This window comes from Saccopteryx bilineata, chromosome 3 (assembly GCF_036850765.1).
Source record: "Saccopteryx bilineata isolate mSacBil1 chromosome 3, mSacBil1_pri_phased_curated, whole genome shotgun sequence".
In the NCBI taxonomy this organism is placed as follows: domain Eukaryota; kingdom Metazoa; phylum Chordata; class Mammalia; order Chiroptera; family Emballonuridae; genus Saccopteryx; species Saccopteryx bilineata.
Window position 1 is genome coordinate 272,729,723 of NC_089492.1, and position 27,471 is coordinate 272,757,193.

General features: G+C 43.2%; 1 protein-coding gene across 1 annotated transcript in view; it reads right to left on the reverse strand.

Annotated features, from left to right (window-relative positions):
• Positions 1–27,471, reverse strand: part of STX12 (syntaxin 12) — a 53,208-nt gene that overhangs the window by 15,595 nt on the left and 10,142 nt on the right. Inside the window, exons 2-4 of the mRNA XM_066269945.1 lie at positions 10,503–10,572; positions 7,941–8,040; positions 1,291–1,428 (exon numbers count right to left, since the gene is read on the reverse strand). Coding sequence (XP_066126042.1) covers positions 1,291–1,428; positions 7,941–8,040; positions 10,503–10,572 — 308 coding nt within the window. The remainder of the gene's footprint in view (positions 1–1,290; positions 1,429–7,940; positions 8,041–10,502; positions 10,573–27,471) is intronic.

Consider the following 27,471-nt stretch of genomic DNA (forward strand, 5'->3'; position numbering starts at 1 on the left):
TCCTTTCACTTCATTCTCCATTGTTCATAATCTTTTTTCCCTATTTAACTTCTTAACCTCTTGTCCTACATGTTGGATAATATCTTCCAATCTATTTTCTAGGTAAACCACCCATCCATTAAGTTTGAATTTCCATATTATATTTCTCAATTCTAGAAAATCTTTTTATGTCTTCCCAAAGCTTTGTGTACTTTTCTGCTTTCTGCAGATGTTTTCAAATTTTCTTTTATTTCTTTAAACATCATAAGTATAGCTGTTTTATAATTTTAATAATAAGAAGTCTTTGTAGGTCTATTTCAAATTGTTTCTACTAGTTCTCACTGAGGGTTATTTGTTTCTTTGGGTACTTGGTTACTTTTAACACCAGACTGCTCACACTTCATAAACTGTTTGAGGGTATTGTTTCAGGGCTGGGATAAAGGTGTCTAAACAGAGAGGATTTCTATTTGCTTCTTCCTGGCACCCAGGTACTCCACCAGTCCTGGGTTACTTAAAGCTGGAGGCTTTTGCATCATTCAGGTAGCATGAATTTGTGCAATTAATATGCCAGAAGGTTACTGTATGGTATAGCTTATAGTCTAGATTTCCCCTCCCTCCTGTTGTCCTCTACCTGCTCAGCTCAGTGCTAGTGCTATCTTTTTGCAATCCACTGGGGGATATAGTCCTTTAGGGCCCATTTAATTTGAGGAGCATCTTTCTTTAGATTTTCCACCTTACATGGACCCTGGGCTTTAAATTTTGTCCACTGTCATGCCATGAGGATATCAAAACTGAAGTTCAAGTTTGTCCTCAGTAAAGATACTCAGTGCAAAAGCAATTTCAGTGCTCTGCTTACCCCTACAGGTTCTTACCTTCTCTTAGATTTTCACCTGAATATTTTCATGGCTCTAAGGTACTTTTGAGAAGTTGGGTTGTTAAAATCTAGTTTGTTAATTCTTTCAAAAAGAAGGCTAGTCCAAATAACCTAGCCTCTTGAAATATTCTAAGAAAGTTATTTTTTCTTCTTTTTTTAAAGTTTTTAATGGAAGACCAATGTAACATTAAAAAATAAAATTACACATAATTCTTCCTGTTACTTTTTAAAACCTTTGTGCACATTCCTCTCTAGTCTTTGACACATGTACATTATTTTTTTACATAGGTATACTAGTCTGGCATTTTTCTCAGAAGCTAATGGCTATACTTATTACTTAGGAGGATAGTAAACAAAAGCTGATGATCAGAGGAAAAAAAAAATTAGGAAAGAATGTCCTGAAGCTTGCAAAGGTGTCCTCTGGGGAATAAACTTACAGAAAGTCGAGATCCAGCTCTTGCTCTGGCGATACTCTCCTTTTCCTTTTCAGATACCCTTCTCTGCACAGCCTGGAAATTGTTTAAGGCTGCGGAGAAGTCACTCATGAGGCGTTCCTTCTGAAGTCTCTGTTGGCGCTAAGGAAATTAAACAAAAACTTGAAATTTCATACTAACCCTAAATCATTTGGTTTTAAAACCCATTAAAAGCAGTATGACACACCCTAAGGATTCCCAACTAGGAAAATGACTAGGAAATAGGCTTTTCCTTAAATTAATAAATTTGCCCTTTGCTAATTCAAATCCCTTGTTAATATTATAGGCCATATTAAACCAAACCTGGGAACTGGGTGTCATTTACCTTGTAAGGTAATCTCAGAGGCAATTGCAATTCAGAATTTTGGTTCTCTGGAGAATCAAAAGCAGAAGAAATACCTTTGGACTCAGACTGAACTGAAACAGAGATTGTTTTTTACTATAATGATAAACTGTATTCATCTAGGCTGAGTACACTGTTTCCCTAGAAACCATAGGGTCATTTTCCTTTTTCTTTACACTATGGTGAGGTTTTAAATCTTTGACAACCTGAAAACTAGTTTGTATAGTTACAGGCTACCTTAACTAAGCTTACTGATTCTATGTCTCAAAAACACTTGCTGTGTGCTGAGAACATGGAAGTAAACACTCACACCTAACCGCAAGCAGTTTACCACGTATTTGTAGATAATGGATATAGATATACAAGTAACAAATCATCATAAATAACTGCTATATCCAATCAGTAGTACAGAAGTTTAGAGGAAGGTATGATCAGTAGAACTCAAGGAGTCACAAAGGCCTCAAGAGGAGGTGGCCACTAAAGAAAGAGTAAGGCATGAATAAGGAGAGAGAAGGGGTTAAGCCAATCCAGGCAAGAGAACAGTGTGAGCAAAGGCACAGTGGCAGAAATTCGAGGAGGATCTATAAGAAGATAGTTTGGCTGGAACTAAAGGTTTTTATTTTAATTTAATTTTTTATTTTTTTACACAGAGAGAGAGTCAGAGTGAGGGATAGACAGGGACAGACAGACAGAAACGGAGAGATGAGAAGCATCAATCATTAGTTGCGCATTGCCAGCGACCTTGGGTCCAAGCTGGTGAGCTTTGTTCAAACCAGATGAGCCCGCGCTCAAGCTGGAGACCTTGGGGTCTCGAACCTGGGTCTTCCGCATCCCAGTCTGACGCTCTATCCACTGTGCCACCGCCTGGTCAGGCTGGAACCAAAGGTTTTTCACAAGAATAGCTAAAAGATGAACTTGGAAAGGCAGGGAAGAGGCTGACCACAGCAGGTTTTAAGTGCCGAGCTAGTGCTTTTGGGACTTACCCCTAATGAGCAAAGAACAGTTAAGATTTCTGAGCAGGGAAAATGAAGGATACAAAATGATAACCTAGAAAAATCAGTCTGTGATAGTGCACAAGATGGAACAGAAGAAAGAAACAAGTCAAAAAGATTACCGCAACAGTTTAGGTTTAAGGTTAAGGTTAGGAGGATCTGGTATCTGTCGGCAAGGGGAACACAAAGAAATAAATTTAAGGAAAATTATAATTTAGTCAGTGGATATGAAAGAAGGGAGTCCAGTCAAGAATGATTTAAATTTCACATCTGAGAGAGTGATAGAAAAACTGAAAGCAAATTTAGATAAGAAACTTTTTTTTCCTTTTTCTGGGATTTTTATATTATCATAAACATTGTAACAATAAGGGGGAAAAATATCCTTCTCCAATCTCACTATCCAAAAATATTATCTTTAAATTTTTTTTGAATTTATTCATTTTAGAGAGGAGAGACAAAGAGAGAGAGAGAGAGAGAGAAAGAGAGAGAGAGAGAGAGAGGACAGAAAGAGAAAAGGGGAGAAGAGCTGGAAGCATCAACTCCCATATGTGCCTTGACCAGGCAAGCCCAGGGTTTCGAACCAGCGACCTCAGCATTTCCAGGTCGACGCTTTATCCACTGTGCCACCACAGGTCAGGCCAAAAATATTATCTTTTAAGTATATCATTAACATTTTTCATGTTGCCATACTCTTCACAATTACGGTCTTTGTTATATAATATTCCATCAAGTTGGCCTAGTAAATTTTATGTAACCACTCCTTCTAGATTGTTCCCAAGTTTTAACTACTCTAAATAAAGCTCAAGTGAGCCCCACTGTAATAGCTAATATTACACAGTGCTTACCATGTGCTTGTGCTGATATAAGTACTTTATATAGTAAGTCATTTAATCCATACAAGAACCTATGTTAGTTTGGTACTATTAAAGTCCCTAACTTACAGACTAGAAAACTGAGGCACAGACATTGGTTAAGTAATTTGCCAAGATCACAGAGTTAAGTGGCATAGGTAGAATTCAATCCAGAAAATCTGGCTCCAGAGTACATAGTTGTTGTTTGTCTCCTCTTAGTATTTTTTCCTCAGGATAAATTTGGGTGAGTGGGTATATAAGGCCCAAAAGGCTCAAATTTTCTATGACAATATGTATTGCCAATCAGCTTAGTTAAGGAGTTTGGGTGAAATGGAAAAAAATCAGTATATGGTCAGCAAACTCATTAGTCAACAGAGCCAAATATCAACAGTACAACGATTGAAATTTCTTTTGAGAGCCAAAATTTTTTTTTTTTAATAGGGACAGAGAGAGAGTCAGAGAGAGAGAGATAGACAGGGATAGACAAACAGGAACAGAGAGAGGTGAGAAGCATCAATCATCAGTTATTCGTTGCAACACCTTAGTTGTTCATTGATTGCTTTCTCATATGTGCCTTGACCACGGGCCTTCAGCAGACTGAGTAACCTCTTGCTTGAGCCAGAGACCTTGGGTCCAAGCTGGTGAGCTTTTTGCTCAAGACACAAGCCTGAGCTCAAGTTGGCAACCTCGGGGTCTCGAACCTGGGTCCTCTGCTGAAGACCTGGGGTCTCAAACACCAGGTCCTCAGCTTCCCAGTCCAACGCTCTATCCACTGTGCCACTGCCTGGTCAGGCGAGAGCCAAATTTTTTAAATGTAAACTATATAGGTAGGTGCATTCCTTATCGAGGTAGCGCCTGCATGTGGTATTCTGTGGAAGAGCCACACTCAAGGGGCCAAAGAGCCACATGTGGCTTGCAAGCCACAGTTTGCCGACCACTGGATAAGACAACATATTAAATTTTGAATTAAGGCAGTATGTTCAAGAGGAAAGTTCAGAACAGAAATTGGCAATAGAGGCTTAGAGGCTAGGGCTGGAAAAAGATTTCTGGGTCATGTTCATAAAGATAACAAATAGGACTCCTGAAGGACAAAGCATAGAGTGAGAAAATGACAGAATTAATAGCAGACTGGGGCATGCCCACCTCCAGGGAGCTATAGAGTCAGAGAATGAGGGTGACACTCAGCCTGGGTTAAGACAAAAGAAGCCAGAAAGAGATCACCAGAGTTAGAGGATAGAATAAAAGGGAATCATAAAAGGAAGAAAGTTCTGGGATGACAGGATGGGCAAGAGGAAAAAATGAATGAGAAGAAAATGAGTAAGAACCAAAAAAAAAAAAAGCCACTGGATTTAGCAACTGGAAGATCACTGATGATAGTAAATAAGTATGGAAAAAATACCAGAAGTAGAATGTATAGCTTGATGTATATAGGATAGTAGCAAAAGATGGGTAATGTGGCTAAGATTAAGTAGATGAAGAAAGACTCGAAAAGAAAAAGAGTATTCAGCACAATAGGAGAGGGGAAACAAGGAATTATCTTTCACCAGAGAAAGTATGTTTGTAGATCTATTTCATGTTCTTAATGATCCAAGATAATGGAAGAGAACAATAGTGTGTGTAATCCAAAAATGACTTCTATTTAATTTTGGAATATATTCGATCCATTTTTTTTTTTCGGTAGCAGATTTAACTTGATATTTTGCTTAGGCTACTATTTAACTATTAAGTACCTTCAATACTCTGTTTGCATCAGACCCTTAGACTCCTTTTTTGCTACTACTATTTTTTATGAGTGTCTACTACCTAAGTGCACAGCTGGGAGGAGGAAAGGAATAATTTTGGGACAATTTAGATATTGGATGGCAAGGGGGAACTGGGCCATAACTGAAATATCAGCATGAGTAATTACTAAAAAAATCAGCACACATGTGGAAAACCAAAGGGTGATTACATGAAGCTTATTTTTTATCTTAACTACTTTGGAGCAGGATGAGAAAGCACCTAGTCTTGGGTCCCCTCTTTTGTACAAGGGGCGCCCATATTCCAAAGACTGCACATATACTTCATTAAATAGCTTGCCAGGTATAGGTTAAACTACTGATCTTCAAACTTTTTTTGATGGAGACACACAGTAAGAATGCAACACTTTGCCTGACCAGGCAGTGGCACAGTGGATAGAGCGTCAGATTGGGATGCAGAGGACCCAGGTTCGAGACCCCGAGGTCGCCAGCTTGAGCGCGGGCTCATCTGGTTTGAGCAAAAGCTCACTAGCTTGGACCCAAGGTCGCTGGCTCGAGCAAGGAGTTACTTGGTCTGCTGAAGGCCCGCAGTCAAGGCACATATGAGAAAGCAATCAGTGAACAACTAAGGTCTTGCAACAGAAAACTGATTATTGATGCTTCTCATCTCTCTCTAATCTTGTCTGTCTGTCCTTGTCTATCACTCTCTCTGTCCCTGTAAAAAAAAAAAAAAAAAAAAAAAAAAAAAAAAAGAGCCCTGGCCGGTTGGCTCAGTGGTAGAGCGTCGGCCTGGCGTGCAGGAGTCCCGGGTTCGATTCCCGGCCAGGGCACATAGGAGAAGCGCCCATCTGCTTCTCCACCCCTCCCCCTCTCCTTCCTCTCTGTCTCTCTCTTCCCCTCCCGCAGCCGAGGCTTCACTGGAGCAAAAGATGGCCCGGGCACTGGGGATGGCTCTTTGGCCTCTGCCTCAGGCGCTAGAGTGGCTCTGGTCGCGACAGAGCAACGCCTCCTGGTGGGCATGCCGGGTGGATCCCGGTCAGGTGCATGCGGGAGTCTGTCTGACTGCTTGCCCATTTCCAGCTTCAGAAAATACAAAAACAAAAAAAGAATGCAACACCTTGATCCAGTACCATATACACATATATATATGAAACAAGTTTCGCCTGACCAGGCAGTGGCGCAGTGACAGAGCGTCTGGGATGCAGAGGACCCAGGTTCGAGACCATGAGGTCACCAGCTTGAGCGTAGGCTCATCTGGTTTGAGCAAAGCTCACCAGCTTGAGCCCAAGGTCACTGGCTCAAGCAAGGGGTCACTCAGTCTGCTGTAGCACCATGGTCAAGGCACATATGAGAAAGCAATCAGGCCCTGGCCGGTTGGCTCAGTGGTAGAGCGTCGGCCTGGCGTGCGGAAGTCCCAGGTTCGATTCCCAGCCAGGGCACACAGGAGAGGCGCCCATCTGCTTCTCCACCCCCCCCCTCTCCTTCCACTCTGTCTCTCTCTTCCCCTCCCGCAGCAGAGGCTCCATTGGAGCAAAAGATGGCCCCGGGCGCTGGGGATGGCTCCTTGGCCTCTGCCCCAGGCTCTAGAATGGCTCTGGTTGCAACAGAGTGATGCCCCTGATGGGCAGAGCATCGCCCCCTGGTGGGCGTGCCGAGTGGAACCTGGTCGGGCGCATGCGGGAGTCTGACTGCCTCCCTGTTTCCAGCTTCAGAAAAATACAAAATAAATAAATAATAATAATAATAATAATAAAGAAAGAAAGTAATCAATGAACAACTAAGGAACCACAATGAAGAATTGATGCTTCTCATCTCTCTCCTTTCCTGTCTGTCTGTCCCTATCTTCTGTCCCTCTCTCTGACACTCTCTATCTCTATCACATATACACACAAAAAGTTTAATAATAAAAAGGATATTTTTTAAAAAGGCGATATAAGTTAAGTTCCTCCCACCCCATGAATGGTATGGAAGCTAAAAGCAAAATGGACTCAAACAGGTTTAGGTAGATGAAGGGTTTTTTTCCCTGGAAGAGAGAGGATTTGAAGTAGACCATGAATGACAGGTAAGAGTCAAGCCACAATGGAGGGTACACCTCTGACTTCAGGAATGTGTGAACAAAAGACACAGCATATCCAGGGAACAATGAGCCCTACAGAAAGTGTGTGTTTTTAAAGGATTTAAATGGCCACTGAATAAAATAATGTGAAAAGAGAAATCTTTTTTTCCTGAGCATTTCCTCAACCTTAGACCTATGAATGACTTATGATGGGACATTAAAGTGACTACAAAAAATAACAGACATATGAATGAAATTTACCGATACTAGATACCAAATGAACTAAGATCAAGCCTGAAAACAAAGCTGCTAGCCAAAACCCAAAAAGATGTAAACATTGAGATTCTTTTTCAATTAAACCTATTTTATATTAATACATTATTACTAATAATAGCAGCAGCCACCACATACTGAGTACTTTCTAAGTGCACGTTGCAAGATCTGGTGTGTACATTCTTTCCCTTGCCACAATGGCCACATACAGCCATTTTACTGATAATTAAATTTAGGTGTAGAGACAGTCTCCCTAGCACCAAAAGCCAAGTTATTTTTGTTTCACACAGTCTTTCCATTAAAATAAAGTCCTTTCCTATTTTAAAAAAACAACAAAACAAACAATCAGAAAATACCTACCTGTTCTGAAGTAGATAAGGGGAGGGGCAAGGACCCTAATTCCTTCAGTAATTCATTTGTTTCCTTGGCGAGCTGATTTGTAGAGTGTTGTAACTGTTGCCTAAGAGAGAAAAGACATGTTTCAAGATATTCTCATTTCTTTCTTTTTTTTTCAGATTTTATTTATTCACTTTTTTCTGATAGAAGAGAGAGAGAGAGAAGGGGGGAGGAACAGGAAGCATCAACTCCCATATATGTCTTGACCAGGCAGGCCCAGGGTTTCAAACAGGTGATCTCAGCATTCCAGGTCAACGCTTTATCCACTGCACCACCACAGGTCAGGCCGATAGTCTCGTTTCTTGAGAGCTGATATAGTTAGTATCAGCTTGTTCTCAGAATGTCCCATAATATAGGGAATAAAAAGAGCACTTGAAGAAATAAGTTCCTAGATGCCCTTGTTCACAAAATTCCAGAACTACCACCCAGTCCAACCCACTTTAAGTCTTCTTCATATTACTGAGTAGAAATAACCTGCCTCAATAAAACCTGCTGATCGGGTATTTTAACTCTTTGGGGAAAAACAAAAACCACATCAGCAGTTATGATAGAAATATAAGAAGAGCAATGGCAGCCCCCCCCAACACACACACAACTAAATCTAATAGTTTTAACACACTGAACTCTCTCACAAAACTCACACTGAGTTGCCGAGGCGTTCTGCATGGTTACTGTAGCTATCCACCGCCTAGAGACAGAAGCCTAGCACTGGCATCTGGATGAAATGTGCAATAAAAGCACAGCTCCTGGCCCTGGCCGGTTGGCTCAGTGGTAGAGCGTTGGCCTGGCGTGCGGAAGTCCTGGGTTCAATTCCCGGCCAGGGCACACAGGAGAGGCATCCATCTGCTTCTCCACCCCTCCCCCTCTCCTTCCTCTCTGTCTCTCTTCCCCTCCCGCAGCGGAGGCTCCATTGGAGCAAAAGATGGCCGGGGCGCTGAGGATGGCTCCTTGGCCTCTGCCCCAGGCGCTAGAGTGGCTCTGGTGGCGACAGAGCGACGCCCTGGATGGGCAGAGCATCGCCCCCTGGTGGGCATGCCGGGTGGATCCCGGTCGGGTGCATGCGGGAATCTGTCTGACTGCCTCCCCATTTCCAGCTTCAGAAAAATACAAAAAAAAAAAAAAAAAAAAAAAAAAAGCACAGCTCCTGCCTGACCAAGCGGTGGCACAGAGGATAGAGTGTAGGACTGGAATGTGGAGGACCCAGGTTCAAGACCCAAAGGTCGCCAGCTTGAACGCGGGCTCATCTGGTTTGAGCAAAGCTCACCAGCTTGGCCCCAAGGTTGCTGGCTTGAGCAAGGTGTTACTCAGTCTGCTGTAGCCCCACGGCCAAGGCACATATGAGAAAGCAATCAGTGAACAACTAAGGTGTCACAACGAAAAACTAATGATTGATGCTTCTCATCTCTCTCCGTTCTTGTCTGTCTGTCCCGATCTATCCCTCTCTCTGTCTCTATAAAAAAAAAAAAAAAAAAAACCACAAAAAAGCAAAGAAAAAGCACAGCTCCTACCCCAGGGAACAACCTCCAAAGATCTACTCCCAAGTTCTTCCTTAAAGCTGGTGCTTTTTCAGCATTAGTCTTGACCCTACTGGTCCTTTTTGCTTGACTTTCTGGTTCTTCCCTCTAAAACAAAAAAGCCCTAGAGTGTATAAACATATACAAGGAGTAGAGGGGGAAGGACAGTAAAGAGAAAAGAATATGTATCACATTACGTAGAATTAAAAAGTAGTAGATAAAATAAAGGGCTCATGGTTTCCTCTGCTATCTGACCGTTTCCTCAAAGGTTTTAAAGGATAACAGAGAAACCACACTACTAATTATTAATGTTTTCTTACTGCAATGGGGCCTCCAAGATAAAAAACAATGGAGTCAAAAACAAGAGGGAGTCAATCAGGAGCCTGAACATCCCAGACAGTACTAACATACCCAGAGATATTTCACATCTCCCTGGAAAAAGCTCCAAATAGTAATTCATTTTCTCACTTTATAATATCTAGAACAGGAAACAGTTTGGTGTATTTTAAAGATGAAGAACAGAACTTCTAAAAGCAGAAATGTAGTCAAGAAGGAAGTGATAAAAGGAAACACATGTGCCTACCACCAGTCTTCTATTCTCTCAGACTCCCCTGGGGTCATTATGAATAAGTTTTTCTAACATATATAGTTGGAAATCCAACTAGAAGAGATGAACTCTGCTGGTCATCAGGAGCCCTCTGCCAACATGGAGGCTCATTTAGGCAAAATATAGTTTAAGAAAGGTAGGGCTTCCCTTCCCTGTTTCCCTAAACTGTTCTGCTAAACTGCCCAAGGGAAGAAGAACCAGAGATCAAGGACCTTAAGAGGCAGAGAAGATCACAACCTATTAATATATTCTGTTGCTGTCCTCTAGATCCAGCTATTACCTCATGTCCCACCACCTCTCATTCAGACTTCACAGGCCTGACACCTATGCTGCCATTTAGCAATGACGTTAAGAGTGTCCTCAAAACGCCCTCACAAAACCCAGCCTTGTTAGGAAGCTACTCACAGATTTTCCTGTAGCTTGGTGGAATCCTGCTTAGTTCCTAGTTGGCTCATCAAATTCTTTATCTGAGCAGCTGAGGAGAGAAAGAGACAAAAATTGTTAAAAGAAAAAGGATTCATCATCCTGAGTACATACATGCAACTAATAGAAAGCTTGCTATAATCAAAACCTTGGCATATACATTCCTTTTAAAACTAATTCCAAGGTTCAATTTTGTCCTATACAGTAACTATGTCTCTAAGTGGAGGGTAGTAGTTTTGTTCATCACCCCCTATGAACTTCTGAATTTTTCCAGATTTCCCATGGCACTGGATAAAAACTTAATCACCTTTAGCAGGGGCCTTAATACCAAATATCAATTCACAATAAAAACTACAACCCACTAGTACACAATAATTTTTTATAGCAAACATTTTTGGAAGGACAATGAATATTTATTATTAATAAAAAGTTACCACTGACTGGGCACCTCTAATGTGCCAGATACTAATATAGTTATTAGAAGCTTTGCATACACTACAGTATTAATTTTCAGACAGCAATCTGAACTAGATATATCTTCACTGTGGAGGTGAAGAAAATTCTTATATAAGGGTATACAATAAGGGCAAAAAAGTCAATCTCAGGTACATAGCTATAGTCAAATTCGTGGTTTTGTTCAGATAATTTTTTACCCTTTCCTTGATATTTTGCTCAGATGAGGAATGGTCACGTTTGGATCCTGGATATTTAAGCCCATAACCCTAAATTGGCAGAGATCTAGAGGAACTGTTACCGATCAGTGAAGAGAAACACTCAGTGCCAGCCTGCCTGGGAATCTGAATACCCTGCCTATCATATCCTCACTGGTTTCTGCACAAGAATAGAGTCCTCAATTTCTTCTGTGTTTTGCTTTCCATTTTCTTTTTGTGTTTGGCAAGGAAGGTAAGGGAGAGTCATTCATGCAGTTATTCTTTCATTCATTCATTATCATTCAATGTAGAGATTGCAATTTTGTTGTATAATGTTGTCTTTTTGTTAGCTTGTTTGCTTTTCTGAGAGCATTCACTATCTTCTATTACAAGTAGCTGGAGAACTGAACACAATAATAGAGTACTCTTTGCCCAGAGAAAACAGAATTATCTTCAAGTTTCGTTAAAATTTCAAGAGATAATATAACACGCCCTGGCCAGTTGGCTCAGCGGTAGAGCGTCGGCCTAGCGTGCGGAGGACCCGGGTTCGATTCCCGGCCAGGGCACACAGGAGAAGCGCCCATTTGCTTCTCCACCCCTCCGCCGCGCTTTCCTCTCTGTCTCTCTCTTCCCCTCCCGCAGCCAAGGCTCCATTGGAGCAAAGATGGCCCGGGCGCTGGGGATGGCTCTGTGGCCTCTACCTCAGGCGCTAGAGTGGCTCTGGTCGCAACATGGCGACGCCCAGGATGGGCAGAGCATCGCCCCCTGGTGGGCAGAGCGTCGCCCCTGGTGGGCGTGCCGGGTGGATCCCGGTCGGGCGCATGCGGGAGTCTGTCTGACTGTCTCTCCCCGTTTCCAGCTTCAGAAAAATGAAAAAAAAAAAAAAAAACAAAAAAACAAAAAGAGGTAATATAACACAATAGGTGTACATGTTGGCAGTGATAAACCGGAACCTTGGTTCAGCGACCTCAGTACTTGAGTTCTGGCTAAGAAAGAATTCAAAGCCAAGACTCAAACTATAAGAGAAAGTTTATTTAGAAAGTCACAGAGGTAGAAGAAATTGGCTCAGGAAACAAGTTACAGAGGCAAAAGAAGGGCCTTTGGAGCTTAGGAAAGAGAGAGAGAAGGAAAATGAGCCTGGGGGAGGGGTGGGGAAAGGATGGAAGTGCTCTACAGAGAGAGTGGCCCTGCGTCCTTCCCCTCCAGCTTGTCTTGTCAGCTTGACTTGACAGTATTTGAATTTATCTGGAGGTCTCAGGGGAGGATGCTAATAGAATATTTATCAGCTTTCCAGGTGTAATCTTTCAAGGTTGTGGTCTCTTTTGATTGGTCAGTGCCAGGGCACATGGTCACTAGTCAATGCAGCTAGTCTTGATGTCAGCCATAACATCTTGTCTGGTTTTGCTGCTTTTCTGTGCCTGGAGCTGAAACACAACTGAAACCCAGATGTTATCCCTAGGGGGTAATGCTTAAGAGAGTGGTTGTGCAAGTGAGGCACATGAAGCCACTCTTTGGCCCCTTTTTCGTCCTTCAAAGGGGTCAACCACATGACTAGTGACATGCCACAAGACAAAAGGTCAGAGGAGGGTCCAAGCTTTGTGACCAGCAATATGCTAGGGGAGGCAAGTTACCCTGCAGGAGAGGTCCTTGTTTTCCCAGTTTTGTCCTTTGCTAGGCACCCTTTGCTTTCCACCCTTGTGACTTTCCTAGCCAAATTGTCCTTGCTCTGTTCTTGTCTAACTGCCTACCACAATACGGTGCCTCCAGCCAAAAGTAGTTTCCTTTGTGAGGCCACTTCCTATCCTTTCAGGATTAATACCAGCTTCACTTTTGAAAGACTAGATGGCTAAATGCCTGGTTTAGTGGAAGATGAGAAAACCAATGTATAGTATATCATTTGTATATAGTATAAGGATTATACATATGTTTCCATATCCAATGAGAAAGAACCCTCACTTGTTAGAATTTTGACTTCTAAAAATTAATTGTTCCTGGCCCTGGCTGGTTGGCTCAGCGGTAGAGCATCGGCCTGGCGTGCGGGGGACCCGGGTTCGATTCCCGGCCAGGGCACATAGGAGAAGCGCCCATTTGCTTCTCCACCCCCCCCTCCTTCCTCTCTGTCTCTCTCTTCCCCTCCCGCAGCCAAGGCTCCATTGGAGCAAAGATGGCCCGGGCGCTGGGGATGGCTCTTTGGCCTCTGCCCCAGGCGCTAGAGTGGCTCTGGTCGTGGCAGAGCGACGCCCCAGAGGGGCAGAGCTTCGGCCCTGGTGGGCATGCCGGGTGGATCCTGGTCGGGCGCATGCAGGAGGAGTCTGTCTGACTGTCTCTCCCCGTTTCCAGCTTCAGAAAAATACAAAAAAAATTTTTTTAATTGTTCCTTATTACAGAATGCTCCTTAAAATGATAAAAATATGAAGTTAAGGTTACAATCTTCTCCCTAATTTGGTCTTCAAGAGTAGTTTAAAGGTAAGCTAAAACTTTATTAAATATTATATATAAAAATACTGATGTGCCCTGGCCAGTTGGCTCAGCAGTAGAGCATCAGCCTGGCGTGTGAAAGTCCTGGGTTTGATTTACGGCCAGGGCACACAGAAGCGCCCATCTGCTTCTCCACCCCTCCCCCTCTCCTTTCTCTCTCTTTCTTCCTCTCCCGCAGCCAAGGCTCCATTGGAGCAAAGTTTGCCCGGGCGCTGAGGATGGCTCCATTGCCTCTGCCTCAGGCGCTAGAATGGCTCTGGTTACAATGGAGCAACGCCCCAATGGGCAGAGCATCGCCCCCTAGTGGGCATGCCGGGTGGATCCCAGTAAGGCGCATGCGGGAGTCTGTGTCCCTGTTTCCTCGCTTCTTATTTCAGAAAAAATAAAAAAACAAAAATAAAAAAATATACTGATGTGCTAATAGCTTTATGGATAAAAAAGGGGCCACATACTAAAGCTGACAAGCTCAGGGGAGGCCTGCCAGGTGGGCCTTAGAGTAACAGTAAAAAGCTGACTCTTACTATCTTTTTAATTTTTTAAATAAAATTTTATTTTTCAAAATGTACAACTGGTAGGACCCATTATTCACTTATCTTCACCAACAGCTGGGGCATCCCCACCATTGGCGTTTCTGGTATAAATTACTTAAGCTTTGTGCTTTGACTTCGTTTAATAAGTTCTCTACTCAGGAGCTCCGGAAGTTACCCTGGCCACGAAACCACAGATCTTTAGTCTCTCAGAGACAACAGCTGGGGTTATAAACTTATAGCTGGGAACTTCCTTACAGAGTCTGTCATTTCTCCCATGGCCTTCAGGCTAATAGCTCCTGCTATAGCTATGCTAATTAACTAGAGGAATTCTGCTTGAGGTTTTAGTTTTCACAAGAGCAAGCAGCCCCTTGTCAGAAGGTGCCTTTCTGAGGATGTGAGGAAATATATATGTATAAATGACAGTTTACAAAGATTTGCATGAGTCTCCAGACTGGATTCAAATCGTCAGCGGTCAATAGACCTACCCCTACCAGTAACACACACAGGCCTTTAGAAATTTCACACTCTTCCCTAGATCCTGTCAGCACCTAGCTGGCTATGGGTGCTGGCACCTAGCTGGCACCTAGCTTCCTACCTTGCCCTTTCTTCGTTCCCTTGAGATAAAAGGTACTTAAATTCTGGGCTCTCTTAAGATGAATTTGTGGAAACCATAAGGCATCCCCATCTTCTTGAGCCAGGCCTTCTCAATCAATAAACCTTTCCTTACTCCAAACTTTGACATTCTGAATACTGGCCTTGTTTTTTTTGAAGCATGGGCACACAGAGCTTAGCTTATACCTGTACAAACTCAGACACCAAAAGTAACCACATACAATGGTCTGAACACTAAAATTCCTCAAAGTGAGTCATGAAAGGTAGTTCCATCCTAGGCCAGTAGCTTCTTTGACAAAGGTCAATCTTTACCTTAAATGAGCCTGCCTATTGTCTTTTTTCCCCCTACTAAAGTTAAAAAAAAAATTATTTTTAAATTTTATATTATAGTTGACATGCAATATTATATTAGTTTCAGGTGTATATCCCAGTGATTAGACATTATATAACTTACTAAGTGATCATCCTGAAAAATCTCGTACCCAGCTGACACTACACATAGTTATTAGAATATTATTGACTACATTCCCTGTGCTGTACTTTACATCCCCATGACTATTCTGTAACAACTAATTAGTATTTCTTAATCCCTTCATATTTTTCACTTTTACCCCCAAGCCCCTACTATTTGACAACCATCAAATCTTTGTCTCTATCCGTCTGTTTCTGTTCTGCTTTTTCATTTATTTTGGTTTTTAGATTTGATTGTTGATTTTTTTCTCCCTTTTCTTTTTTTTTTTTTTTTTACAGGGACAGACAGCGAGAGTCAGAGAGAGGGGTAGATAGGTACAGACGAGATGAGATGCATCAATCATCAGTTTTTCCGTTGTGACACCGCGCTCAAGCTGGCGACCTCGGAGTCTCGAACCTGGGTCCTCGGCATCCCAGTCCGATGCTCTATCCACTGCATCACCACCTGGCCAGGCCTTTTCTTCTTCTTAGAGAAGACCTTTTAACATTTCACGTAATACTGGTTTGGTGGTAATGAATTCTTTTAGCTTTTTCTTGCCTAGGAAGCTCTTTTTAGGTCCTTCAATTCTAAATTAAAGCTTTGCTGGGTAGTCTTGATTGTAGGTCCTTGCTTTTCATCACTTTGAATTTTTTTTTTTTTTTTCTTCCAGAGACAGAGAGAGAGTCAGAGAGAGGGATAGACAGGGACAGACAGACAGGAATGGAGAGATGAGACGCATCAATCATTAGTTTTTCATTGTACATTGCGACACCTTAGTTGTTCATTGATTGCTTTCTCATATGTGCCTTGACTGCAGGCCTTTAGCAGACCAAGTAATCCCTTGCTTGAGCAGAGACCTTGGGTCCAAGCTAGTGAGCTTTTGCTCAAACCAGATGAGCCCACGCTCAAGCTGGAGACCTCAGGGTCTCGAACCTGGGTCCTCTGCATCTCAGTCTGACGCTCTATCCACTGCGCCACCGCCTGGTCAGGCACTTTGAATATTTCTTACTAGTCCTTCTGCTCCGCCAAGTTTCTGTTGAGAAATCAGCTGACAGTCTTATGGGACCTCCCTTGTAGGTAGCTAACTGCTTTTCTCTTGCTGCTTTTAAGATTCTGTCTTTGTCTTTAACCTTTTGCATTTTCTTTTATTTTATTTTTTAGATTTTATTTATTCATTTTAGAGAAGAGAGAAAAGTGGGGAGAGGAGCAGGAAGTGTCAACTCCCATATGTGCCTTGACCAGGGAAGCCAAGGGCTTCGAACCGGCGACTTCAGCATTCCAAGTCGATGTTTTACCCACTGTGCCACCACAGGTCAGGCACCTTTTGCATTTTCATTATGCTGTGTCTTGATGTGGGCCTCTTTGGGTTCATCTTGTTTGGGACTCTCTGTGCTTACTGGACTTGTATATCTATTTCCATCACCAGGTAAGGGAAGTTTTCTATCATTTTTTCAAAAAAGTTTTTTTTTTTTTCCTGAAGTGAGAAGTGGGGAGGCAGAGAGACAGACTCCTGTATGACTCGACCAGGATCCACCCAGTATGTCCACTAGGGGGCGATGCTCTGCCCATCTGGGGTGTGGCTCCGTTGCGACCAGAACTATTTTAGAGCCTGAGGCAGAGGCTGTGGAGCCATCCTCAGTACCTGGGCCAATTTTGCTCCAAAAGAGCAAAAAGGGTGTGGGAGGGGAAGAGAGAGATAACGAGAAAGGAGAAGAAAAAGGGTGGAGAAGCAGATGGGTGCTTCTCCTGTGTGCCCTGACCAGCAATCAAACCCAGGACATCCACACACTGGGCCAAGGCTCTACCACTAAGACAACTGGCCAGGGCCTCAAAAAAGTTTTAATTTCTCACTCTCTCTCCTTCTGGCATCTCCACAATGCGAATGTTGGTACACTTGAAGTTGTCCCAGAGCATCCTTATACTATTCTCATTTTGGGGACGTTCTTTTTTCTTTTTGCTGTTCTGATCGGGTGTTTTTTGACTCTTTATATTTCAAATTGCTGATTTGAATCTCAGCTTCATCTACTCTACTATTGATTCCCTGTAAATTATTCTTCATTTCAGTTAGTATATCCTTCATTTCTGACTGGTTCTTTTTTGTTTCCATGTCCTTTTTTATGCTGTTTTAAGTTCTAATTTCACTAAGCATCCTCATAAAAAATGTTTTGAACTCTGCATCTAGTAAATTGCTTGTCTCCGTTTTGTTTAGATTTATTCTGTTCTTTCATTTGGAACATGTGTCTTTGTCTCCTCATTTTGGCAGCCTCCCTGTGTTTGTTTCTATGTATTATGTACAACTGTTATGTCTCCTTGGCTTGGTACAGTGGCCTAATGTAGTAGATATTCTGTAGGGTCTAGAAGCACAGCCTCCCCAGTCACTCAAGCTGGGTACGCCAGGTACGCCACCCCCTCTCAGGTGGGTTGTGTACACCCTCCTGTTTATACTTGAGCCTTGAATGCTGTTGGCATGTCAATGGGCAGAATTTACCGCCAGGCTGATCAGCTGCAAGGACTGGCTTCGACCACTGGTCACTAACTACTGACCACCGTGGAAGATCAGCTGTGCAGGGGCCCACCGCATGGAGCAGGACTTACTTCAACATGCTCTGGTGCCACAGAGTCCACCCCTTAAGTATCCACTATAAGTGGAGATTAGGTGGTGCTCCGAAATGGTCTGAAGCTGTCCACTGGGTATGATGACTCTGGGACCTCCCAGGAGGTGCAGGTCTATGTTAACTGCTACTTGTGTTCTGCCTGGGGCCACCTGGCATGAGCTACAAAACAATCTGCATACAATTGTTACTTGTACTGAGCCTGGAGGTACCCAGGTGAGGCTAAGCTGCAAACCAAGGCTGGCTGGAGCTGGTGCCAGGTCTGGGGTCACTTATCATGAGGTATGGGGCACACTGAATCCAGATGCTTGTTTGAGAGATTTTAGAAAAGTCTAAAGCACAAGCCAACACAAGTCATTTATATGAAAAAGCCACTGGGAACAGTTTGGGTGGGCTGGAAGGGTGGGTGGGGCAGGAAATCATGAGTGCAGGGCTAACAGTGTGGACCTGGTTGATGGAGACTCAGATATAGTGCCCACCTGTCAGCTCTATGTGAGTGTGTGTGGAGGGGGATTCTCAGAAGAGGAACAACTGTTTAGGCCAGTACTTCTTTCCGGCAAGAAGTTAACCTCCCCCAGTTCTCATCCTAATGCAAGACAATTCAGTTCCTCCACATTTGTCCCTGTTGCCTTTCAAGTTGCTGCCCTAGTACTGGCGCTCAGAGGGAGTGAGTCTGAGTAAGTCCATGCGTGGGCCCTTTAAGAGGAACTGCCTGGGACTCCAGCAGCCTTCTGTCTCACTTAGCTACAATCCCTGCTGGTTTTTACTGCCAAAAGTTATGATGATGTCTCTTCCTAGCATTGGAGCCCTGGGACTAGGGACCTGGTATGAGGCTGGGAACCCTTGCCCCCAAGGGGGGACCACTTCAGCCAAGATATTCCTCCCAATTTTTATCTGCCACAAATGAATGTGGGACCAGCCTGTTCCACATCCCCACCTCTCCTACCAGTCTCAATGTGGTTTTTCCTTAAATCCCTATTTGAGGCGCTTCCATTCAGCTTGATTTCAGGTGTTCTAAATGATGGCTGTTCAGTAGTTTAGTTGTAATTCTAATGTGGTTGTGGGAGAATGTGAGTACTACTACATTTACCTATGCCACCATCTTGACTGGAAGTTTCCTATTATCTTTTTGCATCTATAATAACATACCTTTGTAATGTCAAAGTAATCTCCTCTTCCAGACCTCCAGGACACAGCCATGGCAGCAGAGCTGCAGAGTATGAGACCACAGAACCACTCCTTGTTATCTTGTTGTGTACATAACATCTCTGTGTTATAACTCATAACTATCCTATATCCACCAATGTAAAAGAAGTATATGTCTCTCTATTTTACTTTTTATCCAATCTCAGAAATTTCCCTGCTTTGCTTTCTCCCACATCTCTAATCTACCACCAATGGATTTCACATAACCACCCTCAAATCTCTTTTTTTGATTCTAATGTATAAAATAAGCTGTAAAACTGCCATTTGCTGCAGCATTTGCTTAATCTGTTGAGATTTTGCTATCTGGTAATTGTCATTAGTTTGGCTCAAATAAACTCTTGTAAGACTTTTTCTTAAGCTGAATTTTCTTTTGTAGATAATATCTAAATCTGATAAGAAAACAGCAATTAAGCAAAATCTTCTAATTGATTGTTGGGTGATGACTCCTATGTGGAAATTAAACAACCTAGTCCTTAGCAGTGTGCATAAGCTATTTCTCCCTAGCCAAAACAATCACTATATTACAGATGTTTCAACCCAAAATTTTTTTTAAATTTTATTTATTCATTTTAGAGAGGAGAGAGAGAGGTAGAGAGAGAGAGAGAGAGAGACAGGGGGGAGGAGCTGGAAGCATCAACTCCCATATGTGCCTTGACCAGGCAAGCCCAGGGTTTCAAACTGGCGACCTCAGCATTTCCAGGTCGACGCTTTATCCACTGCGCCACCACAGGTCAGGCTCAACCCAGAATTTCTAAGGTCAAGAATATATTGCCTGACCAGGCGGTGGCGCAGTGGATGGAGCGTCAGACTGGGATGCAGAGGACCCGGGTTCGAGGCCCCGAGGTCGCCAGCTTGAGTGCGGGCTCATCTGGTTTGAGGAAAGGCCCACCAGCTTGAATCCAAGGTCGCTGGCTCCAGCAAGGGGTTACTCGGTCTGCTGAAGGCCCGCGGTCAAGGCCCATGTGATAGGGCAATCAATGAACAACTAAGGTGTTGCAACGCACAATGAAAAACTAATGATTGATGCTTCTCATCTCTCTCTGTTCCTGTCTGTCTGTCCCTGTCTATCCCTCTCTCTGACTCACTCTCTATCTCTGTAAAAAATAAATACATAAAAAAAAAAATTTAAAGAATATATAGGTTGCCTGACCGGATGGGCAGAGCATTGCCCCCTGGAGGCATGCCAGGTGGATCCTGGTCGGGCACATGCGGGAGTCTGTCTGACTGCCTCCCCATTTCCGGCTTCAGAAAAATACAAAAAAAAAAAAAAAAAAAAAAAATATATATATATATATATATATATAGGTTTATAGCATTTCAAATTATGATTTTATCTTATTTTGAGACCATGTTTTTCAAGCAAAAATATAATTCCAACTTTATAATGGGTATATAGGATTCACTTGATTATAGAAAGATGTAACCACTATAATTACTACATTCTGCTAAGATAGCATTATATAAGGTATAAATCATTTTTCACCACTAACGTGGAATTTCCTTCTCATCTAAGTCAAATGGGAATCAGGATATTACTAAAGCTACGAACTGACTAGTCATGTAAATGATCTATGAAAGAGGGCAGACATTAGAATTCACTGAGTATTTACTATATACCATTGTCTTTATACTTGATATGGTATAATAAAAAGTATATTTGGTCTTTGTCCCCAGTTCCTGGCTCAAAGCTCCTAAAACCCCTGGGATTTCCTGAGTGATAGGAGTGTCTCTTGTTATTCATAAAAAGCCCCTTTTGAGCACATCAAGTTTATGCTAAGGTAACTTGGGTGGGGCCTCTGGACAGCCTTAAATTGGGTAGGGCTGGTCACCATGACCAGGAGGTTAGAAGGTTAAAACTTTCAACTAAACTCAGAACAAGACAGAGGAATCCTGGAGGGAGGGGTGCCAATTAAGCTCTATAAAAACTCTTAAACTAGACTTGATGAACTTCCTGTTAGTGGAAAGGATGCCTTGAGCTCTGAGATGGCAAGGTAGCTCAGAGCCCCATTTACATACCTTTTTACATACATATCTCTTCCCTCTGGCTCTAGTAAATAAATGTTTTCCTGAGTTCTGTGAGCTGATCTAGCCAGTTAATGGAACCTGAGGAGGTAGCTATGGGAACCTCAGTTTCTGATTTGCAGCTGGTGTGGGGTGGGTGGGGGCAGTCTTGTGGAGTGAGTCCTTACCTAACCTGTGGAATCTAGTGCTAAGTCCAGGTAGTCAGTGTTAGAATTCAGTTAAATTTTAGGACACACAACTGATGTCCAGAGAAGCTGACATCATTATTTCTTCTTTCTTTTTTTTATTTTTTTTTTTATTACAGAGACCAAGAGAGAGTTAGAGAGAGCGACAGATAGGGACAGAGAGACAGGAACGAAGAGAGATGAAAAGCATCAATCATCAGATTTTCGTTGCGACACCTTAGTTGTTCATTGATTGCTTTCTCATATGTGCCTTGACTTTGGGCCTTCAGCAGACCAAGTAACCCCTTGCTCGAGCCAGTGACGTTGGGTCCAAGCTGGTGAGTTTTGCTCAAACCAGATGAGCCCGTGCTCAGGCTGGCGACCTCAGGGTCTCGAACCTGGGTCCTCCGTATCCCAGTCCGACGCTCTATCCACTGCACCACAGCCTGGTCAGGCAACATCATTATTTCTTGGTGTGTGGAAAACGCACACTTAGTGTCAGAAGTAAATTATTGTGAATAGAGCAAACATGAGAGGAGTGTTTTTCCTTTCCACTTGATAAGCATGATCTTATTTTATCCAACAATCCTTTAAATAAGCATTACTATCCCAATATTACAGATAGGCACACAGAGGATCATACGAGTGTAGACCAAAATAAATTTTAGATTGTAATAAGGAATAAAAACATTTATTTGAGCCTGACCTGTGATGGTGCAGTGGGTAAAGCGTCGACCTGGAAATGCTGAGGTCGCCGGTTCAAAACCCTGGGCTTGCCTGGTCAAGGCACATATGGGAGTTGATGCTTCCTGCTCCTCCCCCCCTTTCTCTCTCTCTCTCTCTCTCCCTCTCCTTTCTAAAATGAATAAATAAATAATTTAAAAAAAAACAAAAAACATTTATTTGAATAAAAAGACTGCAGCCCAGGATATACAGATTCAGATAGCAACCTAAATTGTGCTTCCACAAGACAAAGGAAAGGTCTTTTTTTTTTTTTTTGTATTTTTCTGAAGCTAGAAACGGGGAGAGACAGACAGACTCCCGCATGCGCCCGACCAGGATCCACCCGGCACGCCCACCAGGAGGCGATGCTCTGCCCCTCCAGGGCGTTGCTCTGTTGCGACCACAGCCACTCTAGCGCCTGGGGCAGAGGCCAAGGAGCCATCCCCAGCGCCCGGGCCATCTCTGCTCCAATGGAGCCTTGGCTGCAGGAGGGGAAGAGAGAGACAGAGAGGAAGGAGAGGGGGAGGGGTGGAGAAGCAGGTGGGCGCTTCTCCTGTGTGCCCTGGCCGGAAATCAAACCTGGGACTTCTGCACGCCAGGCCGACGCTCTACCACTGAGCCAACCGGCCAGGGCCGGAAAGGTCATTTTTTATAAAGAATTTTCCTGCCTGACCAGGCAGTGGTGCAGTGGATAGAGCGTTGGACTGGGACGCAGAGGATTCAGGTTCGAAACCCTGAAGTCCCAGGCTTGAGCATGGGCTCACCAGCTTGAGTGTGGGGTCACTGGCTTGAGCATGGGATCATAGACATGATCCTGTGGTCACTGGCTTGAGCCCAAAGGTCTCTGGCTTGAAGCCCAAGGTTGCTGTGAGCCCAAGGCCATTGGCTTGTGCAAGGAGTCACTCAGTCTGCTGTAGCACCATGGTCAAGGCACATATGACAAAGCAATCATTGAACAACTAAGGTGCTGCAACAAAGAATTGATGCTTCTTATCTCTCTCCTTTCCTGTCCTCTCTCTGATTTCTGTCTCTGTAAAAAAAAAAGAAAAAAAGAATGTTCCCATTTTGGCCTGTTTCATGTAAATGAAGTTTCTAAATTGCACAGTTCTGACTGGTCTTAATCATGCAGTTATGATTAGTTGGTATGGATGCAAATGAAGATATTATTTGCATAGTCTGACTGGATTGGGCAGGTCCCAGTCCCTTGATAGAAAGACTGAAACCAGGGTTTCCCTGCAATGGTTGACTCAGCATAAACAAACAGACAGTTGGGAGCATAGTGCAGAGAGAGTTCAGTCTGAGGTTTTTCCAAGTACAGAGTACATGAGGAGCTCCTACCAACAAACGGCCCTTAGATAATTCTTATTCATAAAATCTGGGCCCTCCATTGACCATGGGGAGTCCATCTCAGCAGATAAATTACTTCTCAGGGTTCACAAAAGCTAGAGAATTCATCCATTCGGAGTACCTACTCTACCCTGTTCTATCTATGGTCTAGGTCTAGGAGACATTTGCTCTCAATAAGCTTACATTTTAAGGAAAAGTATCTCAGATAGTGTTAAGTACCAAAAAAACAATAATAAATTCAGGTAAGGGCTGGAATGACAGGGTGTGGGGATTGGGTACTAGTTTATATAGAATGATCAGAGAAGACTTCCAAGAAGGTGACACTGAGCAGAGATCTTAGAGGAAGTGAAAGATCCAGCCATGTAAATAGCTAGGGGAGAAGCTTTACAGCAGAGAGAGTATTAAGTACAAAGTCCCCAAGGCAAGAGCACTTGGAGTGACAGAAGAACAGAGAAGAAGCCAGTGTGACTAGAGAAGAGAGAGAGAACCGAAGCAGCCAAAGAGGTAGAAAGGAGCCGGACTGTATAGGGCCTATGAACTAATGCAAGGACTTCGGATTTTTTTTTTTTTTTTTTTTTGTATTTTTCCGAAGCTGGAAACGGGGAGAGACAGTCAGACAGACTCCCGCATGCGCCCCACCGGGATCCACCCGGCACACCCACCAGGGGCACGCTCTGCCGTGACCAGAGCCACTCTAGCGCCTGGGGCAGAGGCCAAGGAGCCATCCCCAGCGCCCGGGCCATCTTTGCTCCAATGGAGCCTTGGCTGCGGGAGGGGAAGAGAGAGACAGAGAGGAAGGGGGGGGGGTAGAGAAGCAAATGGGCGCTTCTCTTATGTGCCCTGGCCGGGAATCGAACCCGGGTCCCCCGCACGCCAGGCCGACGCTCTACCGCTGAGCCAACTGGCCAGGGCCAGGACTTTGGATTTTAATGAAATGGGAAGCCACTGATAGGTTTTGAACAGTGTCATAACAAAAATTCAAACCCAGGGCTAATTTCAATGGCTATATTCCTTCCACCACATTATGTTCTCTCAAAAGGCTGCCGCTTAAAGGAAATGGAATGTCTTGACACAGGGCAGGCCTCCATTTCTGACTGTTTCACTTAGCCCCACCCAGCCTATCAGATACCTCCCTAACTTAATAGCTCTCTGCTCTAGATAGGCTGATGTCCTTGCTCTAACCAGCTTCCTCCCCCAACTTCTCCCACCTTTGAGACTATTCCTGTGTATTCACCCAAGTCCAGCAAAGTGTCAGGCATTTAGTGGAGAAATAAGCAATAATTGATTAACTGATTTAGCCTCCCTTTTATATCATGACACTTTCCTTAGGGTAGAAGATATGAATGAACATGAGCTAGCAATAATGAGACCTGAACTCTAAACCAGACCTGACCACTAAGTATATGGCACCACTCAAGTCATTTCATGTTTCTGGGACTCTTTTCAGCAACTATATCTAATATTCAGGTTTAATGGCCATATACAGAAGGTCATACGGTTACAATGCAGTTCCGTTCCTATGACAGTGATATAACCCAAATTTTGGTGTTAAGTTGAAACACCCTAGCCTAATACAAATGAACCATTTTTTTTCTTTTAGTTTTTATTTACTCATTTTTAGAGAAAGAGGAGAGAGAGAGAGAGAGATAAGGGGGGAGGAGCAGGAAGCATCAACTCCCATATGTGCCTTGACCAGGCAAGCCCAGGGATTCGAACCAGCAACCTGAGCATTCCAGGTCGACGCTTTAACCACTGCACCACCACAGGCCAGGCATAAACGGAACACTTGTGCTTTTAATAGTCCAAAATGACATAGGTAAGCGTACTGGGGGACGCCAGCTCCCTTACTCATACACCTGTTACTGTGTATTCTTCCACCCCACGCAACTACACTAGTTCGTCCATGTAGCCCATAAGTACAACCTAACGGCATAAGCGCAACACTCTCACATCTCAATTTTTTTAGTATATGTGCTGCCAAAGCGAGCACTCACATCTCAATTTTTTTTTTTAAAGGAAAGTTTATTTTATTTTATTTTATATTTTATTTATTTATTTATTTATTCATTTTTAGAGAGGAGAGAGAGAGACAGAGACAGAGAGGAGAGAGAGACAGGGGGGAGGAGCTGGAAGCATCAACTCCCATATGTGCCTTGACCAGGCAAACCCAGGGTTTCGAACCAGCGACCTCAGCATTTCCAGGTCGATGCTTTATCCACTGCGCCACCACAGGTCAGGCACATCTCAATTTTTAAAAAGTATTTTTTATGGGAGTGAGGGTCGTAAGCTCCAAACATCGTATGTGAAGACTGTCATAACCTGAGGACCCCATGGTACTGATATTGAGTACTTATACTTTTCATAGTACATACTTTTTTGTGTGGGTGGATTTGTTTTCCTCATTAAATCTTGACAACTCTGTGTGGACTAAATGATCTCTAAGTACTCCCACCACTGCTCAAAGCTAAAATTCGATAATAAAGATGCTTTATTACACAGAATAATGCTGTGTAACCAAGGAATGTTTTTGCAAGCCAGAGTCTGGCTTAGAGAGGCTCCACCTGTGTACAAATGGGACTGGACTTACTAGATGTCTCTGGAGAGTAGGGACCACATTCTACTCATTTTTGTATTTGCATAACCACACACACACACACACACACACACACACACACCCTTCTAGAAAATCATTGGTTGAATATACTATGACACATAAAGGTAGCTCTTACAAAAGTCCAAGGAAACATCTCATTTTCTTGACTATCTTTATAAAGTAGAACACTCTGCTTAGAAACTATAGAGCAGTGGTTCTCAAACTTTTTGAAGTTGGGCGCATTTAAAATCCTACAAGTAATTGTAGGCGCACTATATACAAATTTCTGAGAAATATGTTATAAAAATTAAGTCAGCCTGACCAGGGGGTGGCGCAGTGGACAGAGCATCGGACTGGGATGGGGAAGACCCAAGTTCGAGACCCAAGGTCGCCAGCTTGAGCGCGGGCTCATCTGGTTTGAGCAAAAGCTCACCAGCTTGGACCCAAGGTTGCTGACTCGAGCAAGGGGTTACTCGGTCTGCGGAAGGCCTGCGGTCAAGGCACATATGAGAAAGCAATCAATGAACAACTAAGGTGTCACAACGAAAAACTGATGATTGCTTCTCATCTCTCTCTGTTCCTGTCTGTCTGTCCCTATCTATCCCTCTCTCTGACTCTCTGTCTCTGTGGGGGGAAAAAAATTAAGTCAAATATTAAAAATATATATATATAAAGTCCAAGTATGATTTTATGGTAATTAAAATAAATATGACAAAATTAAATTTATTCTGACATTAAAAAATTTTTATGTTACATTTTTTAAGTTATGCTTTTTAGAATTTGTAAAAAAGAGGGGTTAAAAATAAAAAAACGACAAAAAAGTTATCTTTTTATATATATGGATACATTCTTAGTAAGGTTTAATAAATTCAGCAGGTCCCAGCGTGAATGTGTTAAGTTTTTTCATTCATACATATCATCTTAACTTTACACCAAATACAGGATAGAAGAAACTTGCCTCCAGTCTTTCCCGGGAACATGGGGGATAATGTAAACAGTCCAGCACCACAGCTTAACAGCCTTTTGCAACCTAATCAGGCAAGTGAGGCGAGGGGTTGGGCAGACTGTCAGTTACAGCCAACTCCCCATACCTCTGTCCCCCAAAAATCTAAACTCCAAAAACCCTGTTGGTTTTTTGGTCCCCAACAGGCACATGTTTCTCTGGAATACCATAGGGCGCACCTGGAAATCTTCTAGGGTGCACCAGTGCGCCCTGGCACACACTTTGAGAACCACTGCTATAGAGATATGTCAGAACATTAACCATCTATCAAAACGTATTAACTATCCTTAAGAGCAATAGAGATTTTACAGAATGTGGGGAAAAATACATTAAAAATCAGCTATACTCTGGCCGGTTAGCTCAGCAGTAGAGCATTTGCCCCACTTGTGGAAGTCCTGGGTTCGATTACTGGTGAGGGCACACAGGAGAAGCACCCATCTGCTTCTCCACCCTTTCTCCTTTCCTCTCTATCTCTCTCTTCCCCTCCCACAGCCAAGGTTCCATTGGAGCAAAGTTGGCCCGGGCGCTGAGGACAGCTCCATGGCCTCTGCCTCAGGCGC